Source organism: Ceratotherium simum, chromosome 4 (assembly GCF_057802395.1).
Source record: "Ceratotherium simum simum isolate JZ-2026a chromosome 4, ASM5780239v1, whole genome shotgun sequence".
In the NCBI taxonomy this organism is placed as follows: Eukaryota; Metazoa; Chordata; class Mammalia; order Perissodactyla; family Rhinocerotidae; genus Ceratotherium; species Ceratotherium simum.
The window spans coordinates 26,176,549-26,196,907 of record NC_141903.1 but is presented as its reverse complement, the minus strand read 5'-3'; the positions used below and the strand labels follow the sequence as shown (position 1 = coordinate 26,196,907).

Sequence of the window (20,359 nt, the reverse complement as noted above, 5' to 3'; positions counted from 1 at the left end):
TTATCTGGGGTTCTGCAAAGAGTTTCTGGATATGACGCCAAAAGCATAATAAAAGAAAAAAATAATAAATTGGAATTTACCAAAATTAAAAGCTTTTCTTTGTGAAGAACATTGTTAAAATAACGAAAAAACAAAAACAAAAACAAAAAAAAACCCACCCAGACTAGGAGAAAATATTTACAAATACAAAGGACTCATATGCAAAATATATAAAGATCTTTCAAAACTCAGTAAGAACAAATAAGCCAATTAAAATGGGCGCAAGATTTGAACTGACATTTGACCAGAGGATATACAGACAACAAACAAGCACAAGAAAAGATGTTCAACGTTAGTCATTATTGAAATGCGAATTAAACCCGCAATGAGATATCACAGCACACCTATTAGAACAGCTAAAATAACAAATATTGCCAAGTGTTGGCAAGAAAGAACAGTGGAGCTCAGACATTGCTAATGGGAATGTAAAATGATGGTCACTGGGGGAAACAGCTTAGCTATTTCTCATAAAACTAAACATACATTTATTATATGACCTATTAATCCCACTCCTCTGTATTTACACAAGAGAAATGGAAACTATGTCCACACAAAAACCTGTACGTGAATGTTTAGAAGAGCTCTGTTCATAACTGCCTCAAACTGGAAACAATCCAAATGTCCTACAACAACTGAATGAGTAAACAACAGAACACAGCTCAGCAATGAAGAAGAGCAAACTGTTGATACACACAACAACACAGGTGAATCTCAAAGACATCATGATGAGTGAAAGAAGCCAATAGCAAAACCATACTGGGGCCGGCCCGGTGGCGTAGTGGTTAAGTTCACGCGCTCCACTTTGGCGGCCCAGGGTTCACGGCTTTGGATCCTGGGTGTGGACCTACACACAGCATCAAGCCATGCTGTGGCGGCATCTCACACACAAAACAAAGGAAGATTGGCAACAGATGTTAGCTCAGGGACACTCTTCCTCTCTCTCTCACATACACACACACAAATCATACTGTATTATTTTGTTTATGTAATAGCCTCAAAAAGACAAAACCATAGTGATGGAGAACACATCAGTGGTTGAGAGGGGTTGAGGTGGGGGAGGATGAGAGTACAAAAGGGCAGCCTGAGAGAGTGTTTTTGGGGTGATGGAACTGTTTTGTATCAGATTATGCTGATGGTTACATAAATCTATACATGTATTAGAATTTATGGAACTGTACACCAACAAAAGTCAATTTTACTGTATGGTGATTTAAAAAATAAAGATAAATGTAGAAAATAAAAGACAACAAAGGGTCATCAAATGTGAAAAACCACCACTAGCTTCTCCCAGTTATCTGTGTACTTTCCCCAAACAAATAAAATCCTATGTATTTCCCCCATGCTATGGTTTTATTCACTCATTTAATACATGCTTATGTAGCACCTAATATGTGCCAAGCAATTTAAAAATAACTATAAAAAAATTAAAAATAAAAATAACTATGAAAGAATTCTGACTGATGGAAAGAACTCAAGACAAGTAGTTCCTTCTCTTCTGGGGTTTTTACAATAGGAAATTTTTCTTATCAATATATTAATAATGCTGAAAATAATATCAAAGCAATGCTTGGTGAACAGTTGTTTTTCTACAACAGCCTTGTGAGGTAGGGAAGGTAGATTTCAGAGATATAGAAACTGCACTGAGGTTGAGTGCCAGGCCCAGTTCCACAGGGTGTATTAGAATTAAATTGCACCTCTTCACATTCCCAGGGCAAGGGCTTCAATTCCATTTCAAAATGTTTTGTGCTAATGTTGCAATATGTTTCAAGAATCTTAAAATTGTTCAGACCTCTGTTCTAGTTATTCCATTTCTGGGAATCTAAGGACATAATGTGAAATGTGGGCACTTCTTGATGCAAAAGACATTTAGTGCAGTGTTATTTACAGTAGTTAAAACCTAGATGCTTAGCACACGGGAAATAAGGAAAACCATGTATGCACTGGGCCAGCCTTTATAAGCATTTTAGTAGTGGCACAATTACTTGGAAACATGTTTGATACAACGTTAAATGAAAAGAACAGGATAGAAAATTTTACATATAAAATCATCATAATTGTATTTTTAAAAGAAATAATTCTGGGGAAAGGTCATGGACATACTGATGATTAAAGGAAAAATTGGTATCACACTTTCTAGGTCAATTTCAGTTGCATCAAAAATATACATAACCTTCTCCAAAGAAGATATACAAACGGCCAAGAAGCACATGAGAAGACACTCAGCAAAATTAGTCATTAGGGAAATGCAAATCAAAACCACAATGACATACCACTTTGCACTCAATGATAATGATAATAGTGATAGTAATAATAGCAGCAACATCAACGGAAAAAAACAAGTGTTGGCAAGGATGCCATGCAACTGGAACCCTCGTACACTGCTGGTGGGAACGTAAAGTGGCGCAGCCACTGCGGAAAACAGTTTGGCGGTTTCTCAAAAACTTAGGCACAGAATTGCCATCTGACCTAGCAATCCACTCCTGGGTGTACACTCAGGGGAATTTAAAGCAGGTGTTCACAGGTGCTTGTACTAGTGGCACTCTTCACAGGGGCCAAAGGGTGGAGGCAGCCCAGGTGTCCATCAACCGAGGAATGGATAACAGAGTGTGGTATTTCCATGCAACGGAATATTGTTCAGCCATAAAATGGAACAGAATGGAAAAATATAAAAAATGGGAGAAAAAAAGGAATAGAGTGCAAATGCATGCTGCAGCGTGGATGAGCCTTAGAAACATTATGGATGAAGGAAGCCAGATGTGGGGCCACAGGTTGTGTAACTGCATTTATATGAGTGTCCACAATGGACAAAGCCTAGAAACAGAGAGCGGATTGGCAGGTGCCAGGGGCTGTGGGGAGAAAGTATGGGGGTATCCTTGGTGGGTAAGGGGTTTACTTTAGGATGATGATAGTGTTCTGGAACTGGATAGCGGTGATGATTGCAGAGCACTGTGAATGTACTAAATGTCACCAATGGTAAATCTTATGGTATGCGTTTTTTACCAAAATAGAAAATATATATACATAAACTTTGCCACACCAACTCTACTAGGATGTTATTCTAACAATAAAATCATGAAGGTGGCAAAGATTTTACAAAATGGGGTTTTGTAAGTGTAAGTCTCATTGCTATTATAAACAATGGTGAAAGTTTGAAATTACCTAAATGCCTAATCAAAGGGGATCAGTTAAATGAAGAAGGGCATACACTGGAATGCTATGTAGTTACCAAAATTTATGTTACAGAAGTTTAATGACAAGATGTTAATAGAATTCAAAGTGAAAAAAACAAATTATCTCCTTTCCCATAAGTATATATGTGTGTATAGATGTATACTCTAGGTATATACACACAAGAGAAATGAAAGTGATCTATAGCAAAGGAGCAACAGTGACTAGTTCTGGGTGGAATTACACATAATTTTAATTTCCTCAACAATAAAATAATAAGTGCCAATAATTATTTGCTAAGTATCTTGCAAAATATCAGGCACCATTCCAAATCCCATCTATCTATCTAAAAATTAAATTAAATCATTTAATTCTCATAAAGATGTTATGAATGAGGTTCACTAACTTCTTCAAGGTTATACAGCCAGTAAGTGGGGGAGCTGGGATTCAAACCCAGGGACTGTGGCTGCAGAGTCTGAGATCCTAACCACGGTGCTATAAGATCTTCTTGTTTAATCCATAGACTCTAAATTTTCTATGATGATCACATTACAAATAAAAGGAAAGAAATCACTTGAAAAAAATAATCAACCTAACCATAAACTGTAAGAGCTGTCATCATTGTGGAGAAGGAATATGGATATTTAAAAATTCTGTTTGTCTAGATTTTCCAAATTTCCTTTAAGGAATATGAATTGCTTTTAAAAATGGAAAGAAAAAACCCCCTCAACTAAGGTGAAACAAAGCTTGGTGTCAAACTTTTAAAGCCACGTCCCAAAGGACAGGCCCAGGGACCCTGCAGACTCCAGCCCTGAAGCAGCCAACTGCTGGTGGACCAGAGGTGGGAGGCAAAGCCAGCGAGAGCGCCCTGTGAACTCGGCAGGTGGGGACAGAAGAAGGGCCCATTCACACCCTCCCTACTGGAGCATCTCCATCCTTACCTTGCAGGGTCTCCTCATGTTCTCCCTCCAGGACTCTTCGCTGCTCCCCCAGTTTCTCTCGAAGCTCTAGCTCCCTCTCTTTCTCCACCTGGGGGCGGAAGGTCCCGAGCATGATGAGATTGAGTAGGTTCCGCGCAGCCTCGCTGATCCACTCACTGACCCCTGGAGCTTTGTGGAGGTTGGTGATCAGAGTCCCACCCCCTCATCTGAGTGATGGGAACGACAGGTGCTCAGAGAGGGCACAAGACCTCCAAGACACGGCAGATGCGGCCAACTCTGCCTTCTTTTGGGCTTAGAAGGGGGGGGTCCCAGAGAGTTTTCTTGGTGGAGAGGGATTGAGGGTGCCCTCTCAGGGTAGGAAGCCCTTCGACTGGGTTGGAGTATTTCCACACCGTTCATTGCGTATGATAAATTATATGTGAGCAGTTACAAATATTTGTTCAACAGATAAAGGACTCCCTTCTTTGCAAAAGGAGTAAGAGATACTTACAACAACAATAAAGCCCGAAACTGGTCTTCACTCTGGGATTTAGTGAGGTGAGCTGAGCAGGAGGAAGAGAAAGGGGTGGGGTCACCCGGACTTACCTGTTGTGCCCATTTCTTCCTGTCCTCTTCATGTCGCTGGAGAATTCTGGTTATATCCTTCTGGTGCTGCTCAGCCTCCTCAGACGCACAGAGCTGGACAGTTGTGGCTATAGGTGAGGAAGCAAAAAATCACAGAGTGGAGGTGGGGTCAGGGCCCAGCAAAGAGGGAGGCCGGGCTAAGGGGTGGGAACCCTGGTCTGCACCTCAAGAATGCTTTCATTTGGGGATCAACCTCCAGAGGCAGCCCCTCAAATCTCTCTGGCTTTGGAGACCCTCCTTCAGGGTCTCCTTCCGGCCCCTAGCACCTACGGCAGAGCTGGTAACTCGCAGGACAGATTCAGCCCAGGAAGATGTTCTATTTGCCCTACCCAATATCTAAATTAAAAAAAAATTAGTTGCTGATCTCAAACTCTTTGAAAAAAATTGAAAAAGAGGGAAGACAATTTTTTTAAATAACTGGGTAGCTTTTACTTAATAGAGATTTCCAACTTTTCTTGAAGAAGCCAAAGACCTGGCAGTGTGTGCCGTCAACCAGGAGCCGGAGCTGGGGGGCAGCTGCCTCCCGCTTTGTCCAGGATGTGGCTCTGCCCTTTGCCACAGTCCTCACCTCTCCCTACTGAGCACATGTATAAGGGGCCACTTCGTCATGCGCCTTACCTGCTGGGGGAGCCTGTGAGTGTCTGAGCGTGTGACCTCTCACCTTCAGCATCTCCCAGCTGGAGGTAGAAGAGCTGCTGCAAGTGGGAAGGAGATGCAAACAGGAAGCCTAGCCCTCGCTCAAGGAAACTCCAGAACAGGCCCCGCCAATGCTACTCCGGGTCTGACGGGCACTGGGTATGACCTAAGGCAGTGACCCATTCTCTCTGTGCCTCAGTTACCCAAAATGTGAAATCAGGATAATAATATCTTCCTCATGGGGCTCTTGAGATGATTAAATCAGAAAACAATGGCAATAAAAATAGTAACAGCAGGTAAGGAACACTGAGAGCTTACCATGCCCAGGAACAGGCCTCACAGGTATTACTCACTCCATCCTCACACCAACCCAGTGTGGTGGGTACTATGACTATACCTATTTCACAGATGAGGAAACCGAGGGACAGGGAAGTTAGGCAACTTGCCCAAGATCACTCAGTTCACAATCGGGGGGAGGAGCTATGAACCTACACAGTCTGATCCCACGGCAGACACTCCTGACGGCCACCTTACTCTGCCTGCTAACACACAAAAAGTAAGTGTAGTGCCAGGCACTTGGAGATGCTCAATGAATGTTCTTTATTGTTCATTAAGTGTTCATCGCTGCTCACAACAAGCATTAGAGGCTACTACTAGCGCTGTTCGCATTATTATTAATGTTGGTATTATTATTACAGAGCTCCATGGGGAGGGTCTGGCAAAAAGTATGAGGAGAAATGTGAGGAAAGGGGCCGGGAAGGAGAAGCTGACTCTGTGGTCAGCCCATCAGCATAGGAGGAGGAGTGAGTCATGCCCTGGGTCCTGGGGGTGGCAGTGGTCAAGATCAGAGGGCCCCGGACTCTCATAAATCATTTGGCTCATGGCCCCAGACGTTGGTCCCCGAGACCAGTACCAGGCTGGTTCCAGCTGGAGAGAAGCTTATTAAAAAGATACATCATCACTTACAATGCAGATCCTTCAGCTCCCCTCCCAGAGAGTCTCACTTCAGTGGTCTGTGGTGGGGCCCCAGGATCTGCATCTCTGAAGTTCTCCCAGGTACTTCTTTTTTTTTTTTTTTTTTAAGATTTTATTTATTTATTTTTCCCCCAAAGCCCCAGTAGATAGTTGTATGTCATAGCTGCACATCCTTCTAGTTGCTGTATGTGGGACGCGGCCTCAGCATGGCCGGAGAAGCAGTGCGTCGGTACGCGCCCGGGGTTCGAACCCGGGCCGCCAGTAGTGGAGCGCGTGCACTTAACCGCTAAGCCACGGGGCTGGCCCCTACCCAGGTACTTCTTATGTATAGCAGATTGGGGAACCTCTGAATTCTGGTCCAATTGCTTATGTGGTACTTTGACCTCATCTACAATATCACTGACAGCCTCCAGGCTGTAATTAAACACTCTCAGAGATGAAGAGCTCATCTATTACTATGTCACTCTGATGGTTTTAAACCAACAACCACAGAAAAAATCCTTTGAGGTTGAACTTGACTTCTGCCTGCCTGTTCCTGCCGCCTCGGGGCTGTAGTTGACCTCTGGGTCACACTGAACAAGGCTCATCTTTCTTCTCCATGAGGGCATTTCAGACACTTGGAGAGAACTGTTGTGTTTTACTGCAGCATCTTCTTTCCAGGTAGAACATCCTCTGTTCCTTTAACTGTTCTTTATAGGACATGGTTTCCAGATTCCTCACCAGCCGGATCTTTCTCCACTGTACTCCCTCCAATTTTCCTGGATTACTCTGAAAATGTACTTTCCAGAAATAAACTCAGTGCTACAGGTGTGGTATCAACAGCCGGGAACAGGGAAGTACAGGTCAGGATTATCACCTTCCTGATTTCAGACATGATACTCCTATTAATGTAACCTCCCTAAGATCTCATGAGATAATTAAATAGCTATATCACCTGTGTTGATTATAAAGTAGAAAACCTCATGGATGTTGGGGAGGGCATGTATAGGGCTGGCTACTTACCAGTGTCTCCATTGAGGGGACCTAGTTCCTGTGGTTCTGCTTTGGGTCGCTGATCCCATTCTTGGCGCCTCTGGAAGAAATGTGGCAACAACGAGGTGAAGGTAGAGGGTAGGAGGTCAATGTGAGGATGGATGCTATAGTAGGATTCTTCCAAAGGCAAGACAGGACTTCCAGCTATGCCAGACCCTGCCCTGTGCCCAGTCCACTTAGGCTGCCTCCCTCACCATCCCAAGACAGCACTCCCTCTGCGGGGAAGGGTCCCAGAGCCGGATTTCTCATCTTGGCCAGGGAAACCCTCAGCAGGGGGTTTGATGCCGGCTGACCTCTCCTTAGATTCTTGTGGTCTGGCTCCTGCCACCAGCCATGGGGCCCCTCCTGTCCACCTCTACCTTCTTCAACCAGGCCTTCTGCTATCACCCTCACCCCAGGGACTCCCCCAGTTCAGAGGCAAGTCCTCTTTCCTCTCAGGGCCTGTGGCCACCACAACGTCCAGCCAAGTTCCCCGTATGGGGGCAGAGCATCAGAGTTCACGCCATGGTTTTACCACGCTTGTTCTCTGTTAGAAAAGGCTGTTCCCCCAATATGAGGAGACAATAGTACTTCCCTTGACAGACGGGGGTGAGATACTGTAATCAGCCTGTACCGGGCACTATGCTGTCTTCTCTACACGATCTCAGCTAATCTTCAGAAGGACTCTGGGAAATATGAATACCCCCAATTTAAAGATGAGAAGGCTGAGGCAGGTCAGGACCCAATCAAGGTAGATTAGGGGATAACTGGCAGAGTCTAGTATTTGAGCCGTACCTAGTGGGCATTTTAACCAACCTTGGCCAGTGTTGGTTGAATCTGATCACAGGACAGAACTAATGCGAAAGGGCTTTCTGTACCACAGAGCAGTATCAGGGCTCCCAGATTCTCAGTTTCCATACGTTATATATATATATATATATTTTTTTTTTTTGATGAGAAAGAGTGGCCCTGAGCTAACATCTGTGCCAATCTTCCTCTGTTTTGTATGTGGGATGCCGCCACAGCATGGCCTGATGAGCGGTGTGTAGGTCCGCACCCAGGATCCAAACCTGTGAACCCCCGGCCATGGAAGCGGAGCATGAAAACTTAACCACTATGCCACCAGGCTGACCCCCATAAATAATATTTTTAAATAGGAGAGTTGATATGGGTTGATGGGCAAGGATGCTGAAAAAATTATTTACAGACTATCACTGTCATTTCATAAAATAGAGGACATTTTAACCTTCCACAGTACAGTAAGCAAAGCTAAACACAGTTCTTCCAGGAAAGGGAACCAGCATCCTTACTCAGCGTTACCCACACGCTCACACCTTCAAACTTCTCATTTCACACCAGATAGGTGAAAAGTTGCCCAGGGTCTGGCTCTGGACACTGGACCAGGATGTGGGGTGGAAAAAAAATTTAAGCCCTTTTGTATATTTTTCAAGATTTTTTTTTTTTTTTTAAAAAGGATATTCTAGACCCCATTTTAAGAAACACTTTTAGAAATAAGTCAGCCTATGAAAATGATCACTGTAAAAGAAAAACTTTACTTTTTACTGTGGTCACAGATTTTTAAAAGTAATTATTAGAATAAAAATGATTGAAAATTTCCTGAACTCAAGAATAACTGAAATGCAGCTAGAAAGCATACTTGTGGTTGGGGAGGGAAGATAAATCAAGGGCAGGCTTCTAGAACATTCTGCTCCTGCCCCACAGGCACAGAGCCTGGCACAGTGAGAGCCTCTGGCAAACCGAGAGAGATATGGCAGCTCCCCCAGACCCTGGTGCCCCAAATCCCCTCAGCGGCTGGGCACGTCTGACAGTGGAGCTCTCTGTCCACCCTATGAAGACTGGGCCCTTCCTGCCCAGGGGAGAGGGGCTGCCTGGCCCAGGCACAATCCAGGGAAGCTGTCAACGCAGGAATCTGGGGAAGTGACAGGAGCCAGCCTCTCCACCCTGGGCTGGAGGAAGGAGGGAGATAACACAAATGGTTGTCTCGTCCCTGTTGCCACCCCTGGTTGCACTAATCTGGGCAACGTTTTTACGGGAGTGAGAATTCCTGAATTCCAGTCTGGCTCTGTCCACATACTTGGACAAATCTCTTCCCTCCTCTGAGCTCCTGCTTCCTCCTTTGTGAAGTGGAGGCGAGGAGGTCTTAGTGTAACCCAACGATCCCCATGGCGTTCAAACTCTGAGTGTCTGGTCTCAGCTCCTCTCACAGCACTGTAGGGCAAGGGTTATTACCTGTGAGCAGACTGAAGCTCCAGAAGGTAAGACACGGTCACATGGTGCCTGGATGTCAAAATCAGCATCAGAACCAGGTCTCACAACATTTGAGACGGGAGCAGCGTGGTTAAGAATTCAGATTCTAGAATCACCCAGATCTGGATTCGACTCCTAAATCCAACACGTGTGACTATATGGCCTCTCCAACCCTTGGTTTCCTCACGAGGTCATTTTAAGGGTTAGGTAACATAATGTGCCTATAATGTCTGGCATATTCTAAGAGTTTAAACATTGCATAAGTTTATTACTTTATGTTTGAAAACCATGGCAAGAACAAAGAGCCCACAATGCTCTGGTAGATTTCTTTGGCTGCCAGAGGCCTCAGGTTCCTGAACTAAGATCACAAAGCTCATGAGAGCCGTCTTCTCCCCAGTAACAACTACAGACAAGTGAAAACTCCTCTCCACTAACAGATTCCCGACCACGGGCAGGACGTGGCCGTGCGCTCAGGCCCCCAGATCCTGACAAAACCACCCCTAGGATAACTTGCTCAGAATGACATTCAAGACAGCACAGTCTCTCCTCAGTCTACCATCCTCCTCGTCATTGTCTTCACATTTAAATATTTGTAAACTTCCTTTTGCAATTATAGTAGTAGCGAGTAATATACATATTTATTCGTTATTGGAATATTACATATACTTCCTTATATCTTACTTCTTCAAATATACTATGAGCATTTTACTCCATGGCATTAAATATTCTGTAAATATATTAATTTTAATGAGTCAAATATTACATCCTTCTGGATGAATTTAATCATTAATCTGCTGTTGAGTATTTAGATTCTCTCCATTTTTAAATTTCCAAATTATGCTTTAGTGAACACACTGATTTGTGAGATTTTTTACACATCTGAAATTCCAGCTCCATCCTCCAGAAAGGTTCTGTCAATTAACTCACTCACTAATAGCACACAAGAAGGCCAGCTTCACTGCAACCTTGCCAACACGGAATAGTATCACTTTTTAAAAAATGTTGGCAAATTTGCTAGGTCAAAACCAAACCAGAACAACTTATTGTGCTCTTAGCCCCAACATGCTACCCATGTGTTCAAGACCATCCCAGCATGACAAATAGTTGAGTTCTAGGCCTACAGAATCCGAGGGTGGTGTGTGTGCTGAGAAGCACCAGTCTACCAATCTATCCAGGCAACTCTGATGTTCACAAAAGCCTGAAGACACAGCTCAGCGCTGAGCAGGAATTGATAAGCAACCACTGCAAGGAAATCCCCAGGTTGGAGCCTTGGCAGTTTCCTCCTCAGGGGTCATGGCACAGAGTTCACCCTGCAGTGGAGAGGACAGGAGCTGGGGGCGGGACGCAAGAATTTCCCCTTCCAGGAGCAGAGCCGGGGAGGCCTAGGGCTGGGTGGGGTATCCGGACTGAGCTCTGGAAGAGGGATGGCAGCTTCCTGAGTCAACGGAGACTTGGGAGAAGAAAGCTACGGAGGTGGCAGCTGGCAGCACGGGATGTAGGGGAACCCAGGACTGGGGGACAGGCCACGAGACCTGGGTTCCAGCTTTACTGTGTGACTTTAGGGAAGTCCCTTCCCCTCTCTGGACCTCTCTTTTTCTATCTGTGATGGGTCAGGGTTGGAACAGAAGTTCTTCTCAGTCCTGAACGCCAGGGCAGCCCTTCAACTAAGAAGGCTGGAAATAGGGCCCCTATATCTTGGTGACACGCACAGTTCTGGGACCAGCTCCTTGTTGTCTAGCAGACCAGAGTCCTGCTCTGGGTTCACCCCAAAGCAAATCTGGTCTGCAGTAGGACACGGCTGCCCTAGCACACAGAGTCAGGGCAGAGAAGGAGGACGGTGTCCAGAGCTGAGGAGAAGACAGACAGGTTCAGACTGGGCCTGGTGAGACCCCCTCGAATACGCTCGCATTTTGGAGCATAAACTGACAAATGGGAAGGTGTCCAAAAGGAATTGAAGGGATGTGGAAAGAGACTCAAAACCAAATCACAGGAGGGACTGTTAACAGAACAACAGCTGGTCAGCCTCAAGAACAGCCAAGAGAACCTGGCCGTTCTCTGTAGGACTGTCACGAGGTAGAAGCCACTGGTGTGTGGTCCACTGCCTTGGAGGGCAGAGTTGTGGCCAAGGACTGGAAGCTTCAAGGAGAAGTCTCAGCTCAACATGAAGAAGAATTTCAGAACTATCCCAAACAGAGTAGGCTGCCCTGTCAGAGAGTGGGGTGTGGTGGTGATAGTGAGCTCTCTGTCACTGGTAGCACGCACGAAGAGGTAAACTTCATTTTGCAGGTTAAACTAAGTGATCTCAGAGGACCCTCAATTGCACAGTCTAATTCTATAACGTATCCCTGATGTTCAGCAAGTAAAGCCCTCCAGTAAGCATAAAGCGTTTAACCAGTGCAGTAGTGCAGGTGGTAATGTAAAACCCACCAGCCTTAACAGAGCCTCAGAGGGCTCTGCTGAGTATTATTCAGGTTGCAGTACTTTGAGGCGAATTTCTGTCATCCCAAAGCCTTTGGAATAGACTCCTTAACTTCCCTCAAATTCTGAGCCCCACCAGGCAAGCGTGAGTAAGGCAGAAGCAACTTGGACAGAAGCTGCCCAGCTATTCCTGCCTTGGGAATCCTACTGGGAAGGAAGCCAAGAGTAACCCTGAGGATGGCTCAGCCTTTCCTGAAGACACTTGGTCTAACCTCGCTTTAGTGACCATCACTCCCTCCTTTTCGTGGGCCTTCAAGGCTTTGTGTATTTCTGATTGAGTGCTAGGGTGCAGGTCCTCATTATTCCTGCTTAGCCTAGAGAATTTAGTAATCCAAGGACCCATAAGAGTTCAGCTCCTCCCTGTCCCCAGAAGTCCCCCGCAGCCCTGGCTTCCCTTGGCCACATAGTTCTATCGCACCCATCTCGGCTGAGGAAGGCTGACTGGGACCCAGAAGACAGGGTTGGAAGGGCCCCTGGAGATAGTTTATTCCGGTCCCCACCTCCTATTTCTAGATGGAAGAACTGAGGCCCAGAGGGGGCCTGGGCAGTAACTTGTCAGAGACCACAAAGCCAGGGAGCAGAGCTCTAAGAGAATCCAGATTCCAGGCGGAGCTGGGGCTCAGGTCACAGCCCTCGGCAGTATCAGAGCTGCCTTTCCGGTGTCTGGACTCAGCCTGGGTGGGGCCCCAGCCCCGGCAGTTTCGGAATCTGAACCATCACAGTAGAGCCTATTGGCTGAGGTAGAGGCAGGAAGGGGGTAGGGGAGGAGGCGCCAGGGGCCCCCCCAGGGCCTCAGGAGAGGAAAGGAAGGGCCTAAATGCTGAGGGCTGCTGAGAAATGATAGCGTTCACACCCAAATCACAGCGGCTCACATGGAGACTCAGCATCCTCATCTCTAAGATGGGTGGAAGTATTTTGCCTAAGTAATGCCAGAACTTGATTTCATTTTCACACTGCTGGGGCGCTAAAGGTTTAGTTCAACTGGTTCATATTATACAGTGTGGCGTCAGCATAGCCCACTGCCTGCCTGGAGGAGAGCAATGTGACTGTACAACCGATTTAAGGGCCCCAGGGCCAGCCTGCCCCACTCCGCTATGCCTGCGTGCCGCCTAGTCTCTGAACACCTGCAACGCTGCCAGAGCACCCCACGTCAGGGGCGGATGTGGTCTCCATTGCTCCTATCTGACCTACTGATGAGACATCTCAGGGGAGGACAGAACCACTTCCCTCTTGAACACCTGCGGAGCCAGACCACGCAGACAGTCGGGAAGGCCTCGAGTGCAGGGCCCCACCCCTTGGTCACAGATGGAGAGGCCCACAGAAAGGCTTTCCAATAGAGAATGTTCCTTTTCTTTCTCCCTAGAGCCCACCTTCTCCTGTCCCCCATCAGCGTCCCAGGGGGTCTGCCAGTTCTGATCACCTTAGAGGGCCCAGAGCTGGCAAAAGCACCAGGCACCATTTCTGGGATTTGGGTCAGCCCAGCAGGCAGAAGGGCCCTGAAGGAGCGGGACAGAAAATGGTGTCAGTGGCCGGGGTGGGGGAGGAGACAGGCTGAGGGCACAGACACACTGCCAGATATCTACCCGTCTCCCCAACCCAATGGCAAACTCCCCAATGGGAGTCCAGCGTCGAGGCCCTGGCTTGCCACTTGCTTGCTGTGTGACCTTGGGGGAGCACCCTCCCCTCTCTGGGCTTCTGTCTCCTCCTCTCTACAGCATGGAGTTGGGCAATGGGATATGTCAGAGCCCTTCTGGTTTTGACATGCTGTGGATGTGGAAGACGGGGCAGCGTGAGGTCATCCTGATCGCTCATCCTCCGCCAATCCTGTCATGCTCGTTTGCTCCGGGCAGAGCAGGGCAGGCGGTTTGACACACTCAGACATCAGCGCCTACGCGAAGAGGGCTTCTCTGGAGGACCAGAGAGGAGTGGCCCTTGGTCAGGAGAGCCTGGGTGGGGTCCTGAGCCCTTCACACCACCCTCTGTTCTGGAGCAGCCTGTAAGGGAGGCAGCAGAAGGGAGGGCAGGATTGCCTGGAAACAGAGGATGACAGGGACCTCAGCAGCCACCTCCGAAGTCACGTGCAGCACACGCCACCCCCTGCCGTTGCACTGCCAGCAGACAAAAGCGCCCATTAGTGGCCAACGGGCACCTATGGGATGCTCAGGGCGGGATCATTTCTAACAGGGAAACGCTAGACACTAGCCTCATGCCCACAACAGGGGACTGACTCGACACACTGAGGTGCGTCACTATATAACACACATACGTTTAAAAGAACAAAGTAGACTTTTACGTACAAAGATGGAAAGGCATTTGGTGGAATATCAATATGCAAAGCAAACTATTTCTATCGGTACTTAAACACACAGAAAAAAGTACCTAGAAAAGCACCAAGTGATGGCAGTCGTCATCTCTAGAGAAAGGACTAAAACTGCTGTGGTCAAGGAGGGAGAGCTTTAATTTTACCTGAATTCTTAGAATCTTTTTAAGCAATGGTGTATTCAAGTTTTACTTGTGTCCAAAGAAATTAACAACAAGGAGAAATACCTCTCTTGAACCTGAAAGCAGCGAAGGCAGCCATTTTAGAGATGGGGAAACCAAGGCCCAGGAAAAGAACCACTTATTTGAGATCACACAGCAAGTGAGTGAAGAGGCAGAAGTAGGACCAGTCCCTGAACCCCGGCGAGTGCTCTTTCCCCTGCAGATGCTGCAGCGGGGGTCTGTACGTATCTGGACCTTGTCTAAGCACCTCGTTTGCAATACTCCCTATTCTTCCACCCAGCCATGGTCCAAAGGGGAGGCATGCCTTCTTGCTGCCCATTTTGACTGGTGGTAAGGTGGGGAGTAATTAACCTTAAGACATATAAGTTTCCTAGGGCTGCTGTAACAAAATACCACGAAGTTGGTGCCCTAAAACAACAAAAATTTATTCTGTCACAGTTCTGGAGGCTAGAAGTCCAAAATCAAGGTATCAGCTAGTTTGGTTCCTTCTGGAGGTTCTGAGGGAGAAGCTGTTCCATCCCTCTCTCTTAGCTTCTGGTGGTTGCCAGCAATCCTTGCTGTTCCTTGGCTGGTAGATGCATCCCTCCAGTCTCTGCCTCTGTCATCACAAAGTCTTCTCCCCGTGTATCGTATCGTGTCCAAATTCCCCTGTTCTTATAAGCACCCCAGTCATTGGATTAGGGCCCACCCTAATCCAGTATGACCTCATCTTAACTGGATTACATCTGCAAAGACCCTATTTCAGATGAGGACACATTCATAGGTTCTGGGTGTGCATGAGTTTTTGGGGGGCACTATTCAACCCACTAGAGGTAACAATTTCTCTGATGTCAGGCTATTTCCTTAAGGAGGGGGCAGGAGGTGGGTTGCACGGGGCAGTGGAGAAGCGGCAAGGAAGTCTACCAGCTTCACTGTACACGCAGTGCAAGACCTCTGCCGCTGGGGGAGAAGGAAGACTGGAAGTAGGTCAGTTTGTGCATCACTTACTTGTGGGGAAAGCATGGATGTGGGCTGGCTGTTTTATGTATTGTAAGGCGTTTGGCCTAGATGTTCTGGAAGATTCAGGTTTGAAAATAAAGTCACACAAGATAAATGATTTTTAGGGATTAAAATTCACCTGGTGAGAGAAGCAGGATGGCTTGTCTTCAGCTAATGGACAGACTTAGATCTATCTTTGCTAAAGATGGATGGGTTTTCTCTCACTCCTTGTCTCTGCCCACAGTGAGGTCATAGGAACACCCATCCCCCATCTGCAGGTCCTGCCCCCTGTCTGGCCCTCTCCCGGGTGATTTGGGATGGCTCAGTGTTCTGGGGTAGAGGACACTGAGAGGAAAAAGTGCAGGCCTTAAGGATGGAAACCCAAGTTACCCCAAGACGTCAGACCAGAACTTGGGCCATCTGTCACTCTTCCTTTTATGGGGGGGTCCCTACTTTTCCCAAGTTTATTTTTTGCATATAAATGTTCATGAGTGTTATACTGAGACCCTTTAGAGCTCCTTTTCCAGGCAGATTTCAGACTTTTGTTTAGGAGCTGATCTAAAAACACTGAGACGTCAGGTAGCAGCCCCTCCTACCAGGAATGTCACCATCTTCACTTAGATAGCTGCCTGCTTCTGGGCAACTAACTTGAAGTTTTATCTTTTCTGCCCTTTTTACAACAAAGAAAACCCCACAAGTGCTCACGTGAAGCATGGGCTCCAAACTCAAGACCCAAGTGAGGCAAAGATGGACGTCCTTAGGTGGCTGGGGGCATATCAGGGTCTTAGGGGACCTATGCCAGCCGCTTGGGAATTCCACTACAAAGGAAAAGGATGGAATTAAAAATATGCAGAAAGTGTGTTACCAAAGGTTGTATCTCCAAGGCAAGGATTATTAGGAACTTTTCAAATGGGTTTTAGGTCACAAGGGTACAAATGTCCTTTTGTAACATAGAAGTCTGGCGTTCAACCTCACAAGTTTTTCAGGGTGCATATGTATGGAAGCCTGTAACAGCCTTAGCTGGGATGATTTTGGGGAAGCATTATTTTCCGGGTTGAGCAAAAGCCACTAGTTCAGAGGCCACATCCACGCCATGTTCCCACGATGCTTGGGGCAGAGGGCTCACTGCCTGGGAAGGCAGCTTCCTCTCATGCTCCCCGCCTGCCCCATCCTTGGCAAATCCAGTGAAAAGGTCAGATTTGCCCTGCTCCTACCTGGGCCAGGTGTCAGGGGCCCTGCCTCTCATATGCCCACTCACCCCAACACAACCATCTAACCCCCACCACCTCAAAACCCAGCCACGAGGCCATCTCTCTCAGGAGGCCTTCCCTCATCCCCTCTGCTTCCCTCTGAACTCAAAGCCACAATCTCTTGGGTTAGGATGAAGACACAAGGACGCTCACAAATGATGAGCGCAGGGGTGGGGAATGTAAACAACCAAGTGTCCAGATTGGTTAGATAAGCCACGGGACACCCACCCAACATTAGGTGGCCATTAAAAAAATTACGTTTCCATGGACTACTTAGCATGGGAGAATGGCCCCAGCAAAATATTAAGTAAATAGAATATAACCCTTTAAAATATGTTCCCAATTGTGTAAAAATAGTCACACTCGTGTATATTACATATGTAGTAAAAATAGTAGGAAGAATGACACTGAAATGTACACAGAGGCTCTTAATGGTGGGATTAAAAGCAATGTTTAAATTTCTTTATATTTTTCCAAATTTTGAAATTTTGCCTCAAACATTATAATGGTCAGAATAATCAGATTTCTCAAGTGGAATCCTAAATATTTCCTAGTTCTAGGCTTGCAACTTCTCTTCTAGTTTTGCCAAAATGTCATCTGACCTTTGCTTGAACTCCTCCAGAGATGGGGAACTCACTACCCTTCTTTTTTTTTTTAATTTTTATTTATTTATTTTTCCCCCAAAGCCCCAGTAGATAGTGGTATGTCATAGCTGCACAACCTTCTAGTTGCTGTATGTGGGACGCGGCCTCAGCATGGCCCGAGAAGCAGTGCGTCGGTGCGCGCCCGGGATCCGAACCCAGGCCGCCAGCGGCAGAGCGTGTGCACTTAACTGCTAAGCCACGGGGCCGGCCCTCACTACCCTTCTTTGTCTTGAGAAGTAGAACCTGGCTCCCTTTTAGCTTCCCTTCACTGGCCACAATTCTGCCTTCTGGAACAACAGAGAACAAGGCTGCTTCCCACACCCCGTGACAACACTTCAGAGGTTTGAAGGCAGTGGTCAGACTCCAGGCTTCATCCCCCAACTTCAGCAGCCTTCCAAGGACATTAATGTCCCCCTGTCTCCGACATCCCTGTTTGCTTTCCTTGGGTACAATCCAGGCAGTGATGTCCTAAAAGTGTAACTATGTCTCCCTTATGACATTTCCCACATTCCCTCTTATCAAGGGCGTACTACCTGCCAGTCAGCGTACCAGGGACTCCATTACACGCACACCTTCATCTAATCTTTAGAACAACCCGGTGACCCAGGAGCTAAGTTAACGCCTAACTTACAGATGAGGAAACTGAGGCACAAAGAAGCCAGGTCCCTTCCATGGTCACTTAATGGATCTGCAATGGAGCCAGGACTGAAGCAGCACCCACCCCAGAGCCTGGTGTGCCGAGTTAATAAGTGAACATGTGAGCCCAATGCTCAAGCCCATGCCCTTAGAAATGGTTTTATTTCAGAACTATCTATGCCCATGCCAGGATCTTCCATGTCATTCACTTCTGCATCTCTCCCTCTCTCTCACCCGGCCTGCTACCTGGAAGCGCTCCTGAAGGGCTACTGAAAGACTGACACGCTGAGAACCAGTGGCCTGAGGCCTGGCTTTGGGAGCAGTGCTGAGCCAGGTTCTCGGATGCCCTGCTCAGGGCTGTGACCAGAGCTGAAGCCCTGGGGACTGGGGACATCAGACATCATACCAGGCACACAATGACCATGAGGCACTAGGTACCCTTCCACACCACTGCCCAGGGGGGCTGGCAACCTCCTGAGGGTTGAAGGCCCCCGCCTTCTCCCATGTGACTCCCACAGGCCAGTCCATGGTAGACTGGTTTCCTGGGCCCCTACCCTCTCTGTCTGGCCTTCTCCCAAGTCCTTCCGGGGGACAGGGCCACATCAGCCATGGTCTCTGTCAAAAAGGGTTTAGGAAGAACCACACAACGCAGAGGGTTCCTTAGTAGCCACACCCAGCCTGCTAGGGATCCTCACTCATTCATTCACATTCATTCATTCACCAGGATTTCAACTTGTCCCAATAAGTCCCAAATAGACTTACCCCCAGGTGGGGCCTCTCAGTGGGGTCTAGAACAGCTGGTCAGCAGAGGCCACCAGGCACTGCAGACCACATAACTCAGCAAACCCTCAGGTCTTTGAACCTGGAGGGACCTTGAGAAGTCCTAGTGGTCAAGCCCAAGTCCCTAGCAGAGTGGACCCCACTGAAAGCTCCGGCCTCACTCCTGGCTGCCTCTGCCTCCACTCTCCACAACGAGCCCCCCACACTGCGCTTTCTCTGGCTTGGCCTCTGCTCAGGCTGTTCTCTGCCCCGACTGGTAACTCCCACCAAACCTTCAACATTCAGTCAACGCATGCCCCCCATCCACGAAGCCTTCCTGGATCTCTCAAGGCTGGATGAGACACACCTGTTGCACCCTGGGCTAACCCCTAGCCTGGCTCTTATTTGGCCCTCATTCACTCACTCATATATTTACATAGTACCTGCTCTGTGCTCTGCCAGAGGTGATGGGCATGGGATGGGGAGTGTAGAAAATCAGGCTCAGCTGCACCTGCCACCCACTGTCTCTATGACTTTGGACACATCACTCCTCCCTGAACCTCAGTCTCCTCACCTGCAAAGTGGGGACGGTTCAGCAGCTCAGCCAAGCTTCCAGGGCTTCTGTGAGGCTAGCAGGATGTGAAACTACTCTGTAAACCGCCACTCAGGGTGAGTCATTGTTGTCGTGACCTGACACTCTCTAGTCTGAGCTCATTTTTGTACATCCCATCCTTAGAGCCCTCCTCTCCCCGACCCGGCTGACAGCCTGTTGGGGATGGAGCTGAGGCCTTCCAGGGGTTGGCACCTGGATGAGAAATTGGGCAGGAGCCCAGCCTAGAGGGATGGAAACAGGCATGAACTTTAAACAAAACCAGGTTATAAATCCTGCCACGCAGGGGCAGGGGCCTGGCACTGCTGGGCAGGGAAGACATGCCAGGCTGCTCTGAGGCAACAGGGTAAAGCTTTAATGCCAAAGAGCTTTGGAATCAATAAGAAGCCTCTGGAAGCACAGGGTAGGGGTGAAGACAAAGAACATTGGATTAGGGGACTGGATACCTGGCTTCTGCTCTAAGTTGCTCTGTGACCTCAGTCAAGACCCTTTCCTTCTCCAGGCCTTAACCTCCCATCTGTACATTGGGTGCATCAGCCTAGGTGGTACCCAAGGCCCTTTCCCACTCAGATAGTCTGTGCTGACTTTACTTGCCCTTCACAGCTTGGGACAGGGGGTCCAGTTCAGGCTGTGCCAAGGACAGACAGGGACAGCTGGTAAGGCTCTCAGAAGGGCTAGGAGGTAAGGGAACCCACGCTCACTGTGCTGTCCTCTTCCAGCCTGTGGAAGGGTCAGGCCTGGGACAGGGCTCCTCCTCCAGTCTCCTCTCCCCACTGCGTCGATGGAATTCACCCTCAGCCCACTTTGCAGACTGTGAGGTTGACACAGGTGCAGAGAACA

At 47.7% G+C, this 20,359-nt stretch overlaps 1 protein-coding gene across 1 annotated transcript in view; it reads right to left on the bottom strand.

Moving 5' to 3' along the window:
* Positions 1-20,359, bottom strand: part of CCDC69 (coiled-coil domain containing 69) — a 38,588-nt gene that overhangs the window by 16,614 nt on the left and 1,615 nt on the right. Inside the window, exons 2-4 of the mRNA XM_014786216.2 lie at positions 7,386-7,455; positions 4,734-4,840; positions 4,149-4,236 (exon numbers count right to left, since the gene is read on the bottom strand). Coding sequence (XP_014641702.2) covers positions 4,149-4,236; positions 4,734-4,840; positions 7,386-7,455 — 265 coding nt within the window. The remainder of the gene's footprint in view (positions 1-4,148; positions 4,237-4,733; positions 4,841-7,385; positions 7,456-20,359) is intronic.